This window comes from Rissa tridactyla, chromosome 1 (genome assembly GCF_028500815.1).
Source record: "Rissa tridactyla isolate bRisTri1 chromosome 1, bRisTri1.patW.cur.20221130, whole genome shotgun sequence".
NCBI lineage: Eukaryota > Metazoa > Chordata > Aves > Charadriiformes > Laridae > Rissa > Rissa tridactyla.
In genome coordinates, this window is record NC_071466.1 from 132517969 (window position 1) to 132529232 (window position 11264).

Genomic DNA, 11264 nt, shown 5'->3' on the forward strand with positions numbered 1-11264 from the left:
TTTGGTGGAATTTGCAGCACATTCAGCAGCAAGTTATCAACAATTTAGAGATTCAGTCGAACCCCCTGAAATGCTGTTGCTTCCCTAAGTGAATGCACAGCCTCCAGCCACTGCCGAAGAGCACAGAGCCCATGCTGTGAACCAAGCAATCGTGCTGCGGACACGGGGATGCATGTTTTTGGAAGGAACTTTTAATCACCTGATAGCAAAACAAAGTTAGTGTTATACAAACAGTACAAAGTTTACTGCAGGATTGAGCATTAATCTCTGGTGGTTGCTTATTGACTCCATAAAAAACAGCAGCTAATCAGTGAAAAAAACCTCCTCTATATCTTGTTTGCAGGTGAGCTTGAAGGAGAGGATCTCACCTCCTGCAGCTCTCCCCGAAACCCAAAGTAAGTCTGAACTGAGGTTCTGAACTGGGAGACAATGAGGACTGGGCCTGGCTTGTTTGAAATTCCAGTCTATTCTGCCATGAGAGGAGTTGGTTTGTCTTTTTGTCCTTGCTTTGACCTTTCTAACAGTTGGAAAAGCAGAAGTCTTGATAAGTGGTTTACAGTTTATCACAATGTATGATATATGAGGACTTGTGCTATCAGCAGCACTTGATGTCTTGAAGGCATACAGAGAAGGCTTGGGATACTTTTACTACCTGCTACCTAACGCCTGTCGGAGGAGTCAAAACAATTCTGAAGAAATCAGTCACATTTCTTCTCCATCTTCCAATGAGCCCCTCATCCTGGGCTCTTTCCTAGCAGAGAATTGTGAGTCCTAATTTTCAAGTGTATACACAGGCACCCCAGTCAGTGAGACATACCCACGGCTGCAGTTTGACAGGTTGGATCTGTGTCCGTAACCTGCGTGTTTATCCGTGTCAGAAGTGTACAACATTGGGCACATGGGGCTGGTTTTGGTGAAGCTTGCAACCCCTGCCAATCTGGCTAATCCTGAAAACTAGGATATTTAATTCTCATGTACATTTGTAGAAAAATTAGACCGACGCCACATGTGGTTTAAAAGTTTATGCTTTCATATACCTTGCAAAATGCCTATTTTAATCAGAGCTGTGGAAGTAATTGCAAAAAAAATGATTCAGTAAATTGATTTTGTCTGTGTTTTGTACATGTTTCCTTGTGCACGGGCATGGCTTGCTAAAACATTAATTTGCATAGTTTTCAGTCCTGGCTGGTTGAAAAGCATGTAAGTGCGGACACTCGCTAGGCAGCATTTATGTTGGTTTGATTAGACATCTGGGTCACACAACGTCACTTCTGTTCCCTGAAAGATTGAGGGTAGTTCTTAGAATCATGTTTCACATTGTGGAATTTGCTTTTTGCCAGTGTTTTCTCGTAGTTTGTCCAAATTTTCTGTGCTCCTTTTTTAGCATCTATCAGTGCTACAGTATGTAATGCAAACACGCAGAAGATATTTGTTACAAAAGAGAAATGAAGATCTGAAGAAAATACTTTGTTTTTCTGCAGCGCTGGCCTTGACAGTGGCTTGCACTCCGAGTCTGGACATAGTTTTACAATGCGTTCATGCTGGAGCAGGTTAGATGTAGACTCCGTGTTTACTTGCTTCCAGATTTTATGAGCTTGAATTTAGTCACTGCGCTCCATAACTAATTGTTCAGTCAGGGAGCCGTCCTAAGGGGTAATCCAGCAAATGATGTTTTGGGACAAACTTTGAGGAGAATTACTGGAACAAATAACCCTGCTAGTTTTTAAAATGGAATTTATGACAGAATTACACAATTGCCGTGTCTTAAAATAGCAGAGGACCTAAAATGTCCTCTTCAGACTTCTGTTTAAGACAGAATAAAGAGAGGCACAGCGATGCAAGCTTCTTCCTGCTCTTATGGCTGCAAGTTTTCCTCATACTAGGAGAGAGGATGAATGGCAAGATAGACTGAGAGAACCTCTCTCTACAAGACAGATGGGTCCAAGGTTTGCATTAAGTGACATTAGAGCCCTCGGAAGAGAGAATGGCAGTTCAGGGATTTAATTTCTGCTCTGTGTTATTCTTTTCTTCAAGGTTCCCAGAGCCTCTCTCAGCAATGGCTATGGTGTGTCTTTCAGACTTCGAAGCTTATGCTAAAAAGTATTTACCCAAGATTGCCTGGGATTTTTTTGCAGCTGGGGCGGATGACTGTAGCACTCGAGATGAAAACATCCTGGCATATAAAAGGTAATGTAAGGAGGAAATCAGGAGTGTGGTATTGGAAGATTTTAAACTATGTTTTTGTGCAAGCGTTTGGACCTCACAAGCAAGCAACGATCCCTCACACCTTGCCCTTTCAAGGTGGTCCCCAAGCAAAATGCACTTACCTAAATGACAAATGCTGTATGCTCTGATGCTAGCCTGAACATGACGCATGAGGCATAAGGGATGCTGAAGGTCCAGGCAAATGGGAGGGTAGGATAGGGTAGGGTATGGTGTGGTGTGGTGGTATGGTATGGTATGGTGTGGTATGGTATGGTATGGTATGGTATGGTATGACAGGAAAGAGGATGAGTGGCTATAATAGAATGAGAAGTGAGAATAAGTCTTACAAGGAGCGGCTGAGGGAGCTGGGGTTGTTTAGCCCGGAGAAAAGGAGTCTGAGGGGAGACCTTATCGCTCTCTACAACTACCTGAAAGGAGGTTGTAGAGAGGTGGGGGTCAGTCTCTTCTCCCAGGTAACAGGAGGTAGGACAAGAGGAAATGGCCTCGAGCGGCACCAGGGGAGGTTTAGACTGGATATTAGGAAAGATTTTTACACTGAAAGGGTTATCAAACATTGGAACAGGCTGCCCAGGGAAGTGGTTGAGGCACCATCCCTGGAGGTATTTAAAAGACGTGTAGGCATAGCGCTTAGAGATATGGTTTAGATAAGTGATGGGTTTTGTCAGAGTTAGGTTGATGGTTGGACTAGATGATCTGAAAGGTCCCTTCCAACCTGGGCAGTTCTATGATTCTGTGATTCTAGTATGGGATTTGGGGAACATGCTGCAGACAGTAAAGCCAGGCACAATGTACAGTGGGGACAGACATACAAACGGTGGAGTGGAAGGCAGCGACCTGGGACTGGGCTGCAAGTAGAAGGAATCTGTGGTATTGACAGTGGGAGGAGATGCTTAGCTGAAGTGGGAAATGCAGAAATTATGTACTGTGGCCAGTAAGCAGGACTATGAGATTAATGAAAAGTGGAAGTGGCTGAACTGCTGGCTGAATTGACCTCTAAAAGGGAACAGAAAGGACAAAGAGCTTTTGTTATATGCTGTTTTCTTTATTGGTTCAGCTTCCTGCATTGCAATAGGTAAATGAAGACCTGACTTCCATGAAACCTCAGAAAAGCCACTGGACAGCCACCATCCTGAAGGGGTTTTTTTGCTTTACAGAATTCGTTTCCGGCCACGGATGCTGCGGGATGTATCCATGATGGACATTAGGACTAAGCTCCTGGGGACTGAAATCAGCTTCCCTGTAGGAATTGCCCCTACTGGCTTCCACCAGCTAGCATGGCCTGATGGAGAGAAAAGCACAGCCAGAGGTACTCTTCTGCCTTGTTGCTCTGTAGCAAAAATGGGCCTGCGGAAAAGCCTCAAGAGGCTGTTAAGGTGACCTGAAGTGTGACTGAGCAGAATCTTCAGGCTTGAAGAGGCAAACCCCTTTCCCACTTTCTGACACCCCTTTTTGTGGATGACCTACTTGGGTCTGGTGATGCGGAGTGCATGGGAAGCCGTATAGGCATTGCTGTATTTCTCTCAGCCACTATTATGAGATCAGCCCTGGGGGGGCTGCTGCAAACTTTAGGCAAAGATAGTGGACACATTTCTGGTGTACACCAGGGACTGCACAGGTCCTCAGTGCTGTGGGCTCTAGTTAGGACATAGAAGTGGTGGATGGGACTCAGCCTGTAAATTCCTTGTTACTGTCAAGAACAGTGTCTCCCTTGGAGAAAAGCATAACCTCTCTTCCCAAATCCTGTGGTGGGTTTGGAGACCTGACCCTTGGAAATATCTTTTTTCCTGTGTGTTCCTGTGTACACTGTGTGCACTTGACAGCATATTCCTGCAAGAACATAGTCATATAGTTCCTGTTAAAAAAAAAAAAAAAGTTGCAAAATGAGAGGACCACCTCTCCCTTTCCTGCTTTCTTAACCATGATCCTACAACAGTGCATGGTAAATATAGCCATTTTTAACCCTGAGAGCGTATTTGCCAATTGGCAGAGCGCTGTGTTTGGTAGGATATTACTCACAGGAGTTCAGATGTTGTCTGCAAACTGTATAAAAAAAAATTTTGTACCCGGTGTCTGGCAGGACCGTTGAAATGACCTTGATTCTGATTATTTTCCAATACCTCCTGAAGCGGCCAAAGCAATGAACACCTGTTACATCGCCAGCACGTACTCCACCTGCACGCTGGAGGAGATCTCCGCGGCCGCCCCCGGCGGCCTCCGGTGGTTCCAGCTCTACATCCACCGCAACAGGGCGGTTTCCCAGCAGCTGGTCCAACGGGCGGAGGCCTTGGGTTTCCAGGGCCTTGTCCTCACCGCGGATCTGCCCTACACGGGCAAAAGACGCGACGATGTCCGCAATGGTTTCCGCCTTCCTCCCCACATGAAACTGAAGAACTTGGAAAGAGCCTTTGAGGTTTGTAAAATGACCCTGTCCTTTCATTCCCTGCGCTGGCATGTACCACATGAGACAAAACCACCGGGTAACTGCTGCTTTGGCATCTGCTGTACCCAGGGCGTATCTTCTCCCCTTCTGGTTCTGCAGCGTCCTGGCTTGACCTCCTGCCAGCCTGGGTTCTGGCTTCAAACTTTCAGTCCAGCTTCCCTAGAGACAGTGATCTCCATCCCCATTGTAATTATTCTCCTCCGGAGACACATGGTTTCCGGAGCTGATGAACATGTCTTTTGGCAAGTTTAATTAATCTGTTCAAGAGCAGGGAGAGACCTCAAAGGGGCCTTTGTATTGTCACTGCTCAGATGAGGTTTCCTTCTGTCCCATGGCTGTAGGGAGGTGACTGTTCCGAGTACGGACTGCCACCCAACAGCTTGGATCCTTCGGTCACCTGGAATGATATCTACTGGCTGCGGAGCCTGACCCACCTGCCCATCATCATCAAAGGCATCTTGACGAAAGAAGATGCAGAGCTGGCAGTGAGGCATGGAGTTCAGGGAATTATTGTATCCAATCACGGCGGAAGGCAACTGGATGGAGGACCTGCCACTGTAAGTGAGAAGACAGATGTCCCATGAGTGTTTATTCTATGCACGTTTGCGCTAACCTTGGTATCTCCATGCTCGTCTTTGTATATATGTTTCTGGTGGACTCATGTGTTCATTGCATGGCCGTGGATGTGTGCAGATGTACTTTAGCTTTAAACTGGTAAGATGCATGCCTTGGCATGGGCTACCCACTCAAGTATTTTCTCAGCTTCTTGGAAGGGTTCTGTAAGCAGCACTGAACCCACATAACTGCAAATAAAGTACTGGCCTAAGCTAGTAAAAGTTTTCTGCCTACGTCTTCATTAGCTGGTGCAGTGCACACGTACTCTTTGCGCACTGCAGCAAAAATAAAACAAAGCTCTGGAACCAAAAATGTACAAATGAGAGCATAATGTATTCTCATTGTTCACATCTGCCAAAACATGCACAAACAATGCAGCTAGATTTAGTGAGAGGTCTGCTTGCGTATTTACAGACACAAGACTAAATGGGAATTTATTGACTTTCATGAGCCAGAAAAAGGATAATTTATCTGGAGAAAAACTCCCCCGCTTTTTAATCTGTACAAAGAAATTGTGGGTTGTTTGGACATGTGTATATTTCACTGGTTTAATTTGGCTTCTGTCAGTTTTTCAAATTGTTCTTCTTTTACAGTTCTGCATTGCATAGTATCCTATGGACTCTCTTTTCTCTGTTTTCCTTTGTAAAATACAAATAGGCAACAGGGAATTCTCTTCTATTCTATGTTGAGGCTGAGAATAATGATTTAAAAAAATACATCTAAATACTAAATAACATAATAATGGAAATGGCATCAGCATTAAACTGCTCTTCTACCTTAAAAGTTTCTTTACATGCACGGACAAACCAGCAGATACCTAGTTCAGCTCTGCTGCTCCCCTGGTACCAAGCCTGGCAGCAGAAGCTATAGTCCCTGCTCTTGCTGAGCTATTTCTGGAAAATTTCAGTCTGAAATTCTGAAAAAAAAATATGACCAATTGGAAAAATCTACTTAGTAATCTTACTTATAGCTGCTCTACTTAAAAAAGATGAAGAGAAGGCAAAAGAGTATAAGAGACTGCAGAAAAAGAGACCTTTGGGTTTGCTGTGAAGGAGAGTTAGTTAGGTCTAGTGCAACGTCCTGCCACCAGTTACGCTGCCTTTGGGACCAAAGCCAGCATCTCTGCGTGTTGCTGCCCTGCACTACCACCCTGGCACTGCGCTGTGCTCTACAGGAAAGACCTTAGGGAATCAGGAGAGTTAGCCTGGAGGAAATGGTACGTTGCCTGTACTACATAGCAAATGAAATCCTTCATAGGTGCTTCAGGGGGTCTGAGGAGGCTTTCGACAGGTGGTCACCAGGATTAGGTTGAAATGCAAGTTTAGGCAAATTGGACAGTAGCAGGGCAAAGTCTGACATCAGCCTTTTTTACAAATTTTTGTATCATTGACCATTGTCTCAAATGAAAGTAAGATATTAATGACAATTATTTCCATTGAAATTTATTTTTAAAACCTTTCAGAAAGCAAGTGAAAATGTTACTTTTTCACTTATTAGAAGTGCTAGCAAAGAATATCAGTATAAGCAGAGCACTGGAAAATGGCATTAACTATCTGGCAAACAGAACAAGGAGCTGCACTTTATTCTGCAGCGTTCGGTGCTGTGCTATTTGTGATGCATTGTCCCTTTTCATTTTGAGAAGCTATGCCACTAAAGCATTGCATCCCTGCCTGTCTCTTTGGAATATCCCCTCTTTCTCTTGGAATCTAAAGCTGACCTCAAGGTGAGCCTCAAGAGTGGCTGCTTCTTTGCAGATCGATGCTCTGGTTGAGGTTGCGGAGGCAGTACAAGGCAGAGTCGAAGTGTATTTGGATGGTGGAATACGAAAAGGAAGTGACGTATTAAAAGCACTGGCACTGGGAGCAAAATGCGTCTTTATTGGAAGACCGGCTTTATGGGGTCTGGCTTACAAGGTGAGTAAGGAGCTTTGAGTTTGTATGTCTACTTCTCATACTCTCCAACACTGTGTTGTTGTTATTTAAAAGTCATAGAGACAGTTTTCAGCACTGAAGAATCTTACCCATTTATTTTGTTTGCTTCTTTTGCTGAATTTCAAGTGGAAACACCCCAAATTGAATCAAAACCAGACCTTTTTTTCCTTGATTTAAAAATGCCACTGAATTTTATGATTTCAAACATGATTTTGAAGCTGATACCATTGTTTTGTGGGACCTGATTTCTTCGTGTTGCAGTTTGGTGCTAAAATAGTGTAGGACTCAGGACCAACAGTGCTTTTGAAAATTGGAAAAGGGCTTATTTGCTACAAAGATGAGTCTGACAATTTGATTTGCTGACAGCTTACCTGCAAAAAATATATGGTTTTGATACGGCAGTTTCACAGCGGTGTTATGAATTCTTGAGAAATACATATAGAACTCCATCCCGCTGATGTCTGAAACATTTTGGGCAAGACTGAGCACAACCGTGTCCTGTATGTGCCTGAGCGTGCTACTATTATCTCAGTCGCAGCTTTGCTGCTTCTTGAATACTAGCATATTTCTATGATCCAGAGTCATGAATTCGGCCCCTGATGCAGAAGGTTAACATAATTAAAATTAAAATGTAATTATACCAGTTGTTTGCTTTGCTAAATTTTTGCATTTTATCCTCTGGATTGGAGCTTCTATGCTTTTCTCTAGAAGAAAAAAAAAAAAATTTTACGGTCTTCAAACATTTCCTATTTTTTAATGAGACTAGTGTCCAGTGGTGTTATTGCTGTGGATTCCAGTAGTTAGGCTTTAAGCAAGAAATCATCTGAATCTTCTGAGAAACCTGGAAGGGTTGGCGGGACTATTTCTGTTGCCAATAAACAGAGGAAAAGGGCCTAACATGAAAAGGGTGTTGCTGTGGGCTGCCTGCATTTTTTTCCACAATGCAAACAGAAAGGAGATGGGATTTTTTGAGTTCAGCTGTGCTTTGGTACTGTATTCCATAAAGTATTCCTAAAGCTGTATCTCAGTAGCATTACCCTAGCATACAAAAGAGGAAGGGCATGAACAGGCACTGACATTGTCTGCACCCAAAACATTCCTTATTGCAAGAAACAAAAATAAAATTTAAGAGAAAAAAAGAAAAAAAATCCTCCAATATTTTACTGTAAGATCAAAATCATATGTACATTTTATTGGATTTTGAGCATCTTGGTGAGACTTGGTCAGAGGAAAACACAGAGTGTACTATTTTTAAAGATTCAGTCTGGTATCTCAGTAAACAAAAGTTTTTAAAGCTGTACCATATATAAAACTCTCATTACTTCATAAAATACTGTCAGCATTGTAAAGCCTGACATTTTAAAACAAGCCCATTGGTGGAGGTTAACTGAAAGCTAAGGAAAAAAAAACCAACTAGAAAATGTCAGAAGTGAAAAACAACTTTGTTTTCTTTCCCTGTTCAGATGTATCACAAAAGGAAAAGCATCTAAATTAATCTGTGATGAACTGAGCACATCCATCATATCATTTTAATCATTCATCTGTATGAGGGACTGGAATTGGCACGGAGTTCAGGGACTGTCCCAGCTCTCACAGTGCAAGCATCCTGCAGCACTGCTCAGTGCCAGTGCTCCTTTTACCCTGACTGCTTTCTTTGTTGGAGCAGGGTGAAGAAGGTCTTCAAGACGTTTTGAGAATTTTGCAGGATGAGTTTCGTTTGTCGATGGCCTTAGCTGGTAAGCATTTTGCCCCTTGTTTGTAATTGGTGATACCTGAGGTCTCTGCATGCAAGCCATCTAATATCAGAAGTCTGGTGGATGGGTCACAAAAAGGGAATCCATGTGATCTGTGCTGGTTCTAATTGCTATATTTAAGGTGATTCTTTGCTTCCTGTGAAACTACTTGGCATTTCAGGTGCCATAACAATGAAGCTTGCAAGGAGGAAGTAGGTTAAAGCAGCTTTCTGACCCAATTAAAGACATACAAAACTGCTAAGCAGGGCTGAGCAAAACTTGGAATTTCTGTTTTGCTGGGAATTGTAGCATATTTTTTTCAGTATTTAATTGTTTACCAGGGCAAAAGGCAACAAATTCTTTTTCTGCATGAAAATTTTGGAAAAAATGGATGCAGAATTTTTCTCTGTGTATTAGATAATACAGTCTGTTGGTGCAGGTTCCAATCTCTGCATCCCACATGCATTAAGAGCCTCCATGTCTCCTCCAAGCTTTTACTGTTGTTCCTCATTTTACGTTTCTGTAGCTGTCACGTTTGCCCCCCTCACTGAAAAGTAAATTCGCGCAGCCCAGTGCAAACTCCAGTTTCATACAGGAACGAGTACGACATGCAGATCCAGTGCAGAAGTATTCAGACATCAGCAAAAGATCCCACTTCAAATCATGTTTTAAAGATTTTCATGCTCTAGCAACCTTCAACTCAAGTGGATAGCAACACTGACTGCAAGACTGGAACTGAAATCCTGTTGGGCATTTCCTAATAGGCTGGTTTTTTTGGATTACTTTTTCAACTAGTGAAGATTCCTACAAGGTTGTTTGTTTTTTTTCCAGGAGGCTCTCACACTTCGTTACATGGAAAAAGGGCACTGAATTTGGCAAGAGTAGCAGGTTGGGACCTTTTTGGCAGGGCTGTGAAATTCCACCCAGATTTGACCAAATGAAATGGCAATGCAAATCTCCACCTCCAGTCACTTGACACACAGCGACCCCTGGGTCATTTCTGTCTGCCCTTCACTTACGGCTGGATGAGGTGGCTCCCTGCTCAGCTTGTTATAAGGAACCTTTTTTTTCTTGTTTCTAAGCCTTCTTGTGTGGGAAGCCCAGGGCCTAAGCTCAAGGCTGAAGATGGCATTGGGGAGTAGGGCTCCTGTGAGCGAGCTGTTGAAGTACCAACCTATCCCCACATTGGTCATACAAGACTAGACAATGTTTCAGAGGAGGGGGGCCTTCCAAGTTTCATCCACAAACCTTTCTCTCTCACCAACATGTTTCATTTCTCTATTTATTTCAGGCTGTGCCAGTGTCTCAGAGATTGGCCCACATCTCGTTCAGTTCTCAAAGCTGTGAACAACCTCCTGCAAACAAACAAAGGCAGCTCACACTGAGGTCCCAACCAGACTGAAGAGAGAAAAAGGAGGTGCAAACGTTGAAAGTGCAATAAGTAGTTGATAAGGCCTTAAGGAAATTTATGAGGAGATTAGGAAAGGCTCTGTGTTAGCAAAGGCTGTTCTTTGCTTTTATTGAGACCAATTAGTTCTTTAACACTTCGGGTAATTGTTACTTGCTTAAATACATTTTCTTTAAACTGGCTGTTCAATGGCATTACCTGTGTTGGGCCTTACTCCTAATCTCTGTTACATTGGGCAGTGAGAGATGGAAAACTATGTCCGTTGCTTCTTCCACTTGGCTGTCCTACCAAGCCTGACTGCAGCTCAAGCGACACATCTGTCCTGCTCCAGGGCAGTGTGTGTTGTGGCTGATATCTTCCATAGATTGAGCTTTCCTGGATGTATTCACAGCAGATACAGAAAGAAGACGCATCAGCTAACAGGCACCACAGCTACCCTTTGGAGGTGGGGGCAGTTCTTGCCCACTGCTTCTAAATGCAGAGCAACGAAATCGCTAGTAATCAAAGCAACACCTTGTGCTCCCTGCCGAGAGAAGCTCTTCCTTCACTACATAGTTAATTTGTGCAGCAAACTCATCCAAGCAGTGGTCAGGACCTACACGTGCTCAGAGCACAGCACAAGTTTGTGGCAGTGTGTAAATAACTCACCCGGTGCCCTGGTCTCTGCCCACGGATGAGTGTGGCCGGCACAGGCTGACAGAGTGGGCAGGAGATGCCGGCACCACCCAAGCAGCATGTGGCCTTTGCTCTCGGGAGATGATGCAGAGACAGTGTTGCGCCTGCTGTCAGCACAGAGCAGCATAAACCCTTAACCTCCAAGGTAACAGAAATGCATGCTCATCCCTTCCCTGTTCAAGTTTCTTCCTGAGACCTGGGTTCTGTTGCCACTAGCAGGCGGCGAGAGTGAGCAG

The 11264-nt window shown here is 43.8% G+C and overlaps 1 protein-coding gene across 3 annotated transcripts; it reads left to right on the forward strand.

Annotated features, from left to right (window-relative positions):
- Nucleotides 1-270: 270 nt before the first annotated feature.
- On the forward strand, nucleotides 271-11210 carry HAO2 (hydroxyacid oxidase 2). 3 transcript variants are annotated; one of them, XM_054188026.1, is made up of 8 exons: nucleotides 271-395; nucleotides 2035-2187; nucleotides 3381-3532; nucleotides 4353-4636; nucleotides 5008-5223; nucleotides 7036-7194; nucleotides 8879-8948; nucleotides 10237-10564. In XM_054188026.1, the coding sequence occupies exons 2-8, from the start codon at nucleotides 2057-2059 to the stop codon at nucleotides 10290-10292; spliced, it is 1068 nt and encodes a 355-aa protein (XP_054044001.1). In that variant the 5' UTR covers nucleotides 271-395; nucleotides 2035-2056; the 3' UTR covers nucleotides 10293-10564. The 3 variants fall into 3 exon arrangements, with proteins under 3 accessions (XP_054044001.1, XP_054043999.1, XP_054043998.1); XM_054188023.1 differs by lacking the exon at nucleotides 271-395 and adding an exon at nucleotides 412-1550 and having other exon boundaries at nucleotides 10237-10579; XM_054188024.1 differs by lacking the exons at nucleotides 271-395; nucleotides 8879-8948 and adding an exon at nucleotides 411-1550 and having other exon boundaries at nucleotides 10237-11210.
- Nucleotides 11211-11264: the final 54 nt, after the last annotated feature.

What these genes read in the sequence shown, in the direction of transcription:
- HAO2 (XM_054188023.1), top strand. Translation starts at nt 1,531, where the DNA reads ATGCGTTCATGCTGGAGCAG. An exon ending in ATGCGTTCATGCTGGAGCAG is followed by an intron (nt 1,551 to 2,034) that starts GTTAGATGTAGA and finishes CTTTTCTTCAAG; the next exon opens with GTTCCCAGAGCCTCTCTCAG. An exon ending in TGGATGGAGGACCTGCCACT is followed by an intron (nt 5,224 to 7,035) that starts GTAAGTGAGAAG and finishes GCTTCTTTGCAG; the next exon opens with ATCGATGCTCTGGTTGAGGT.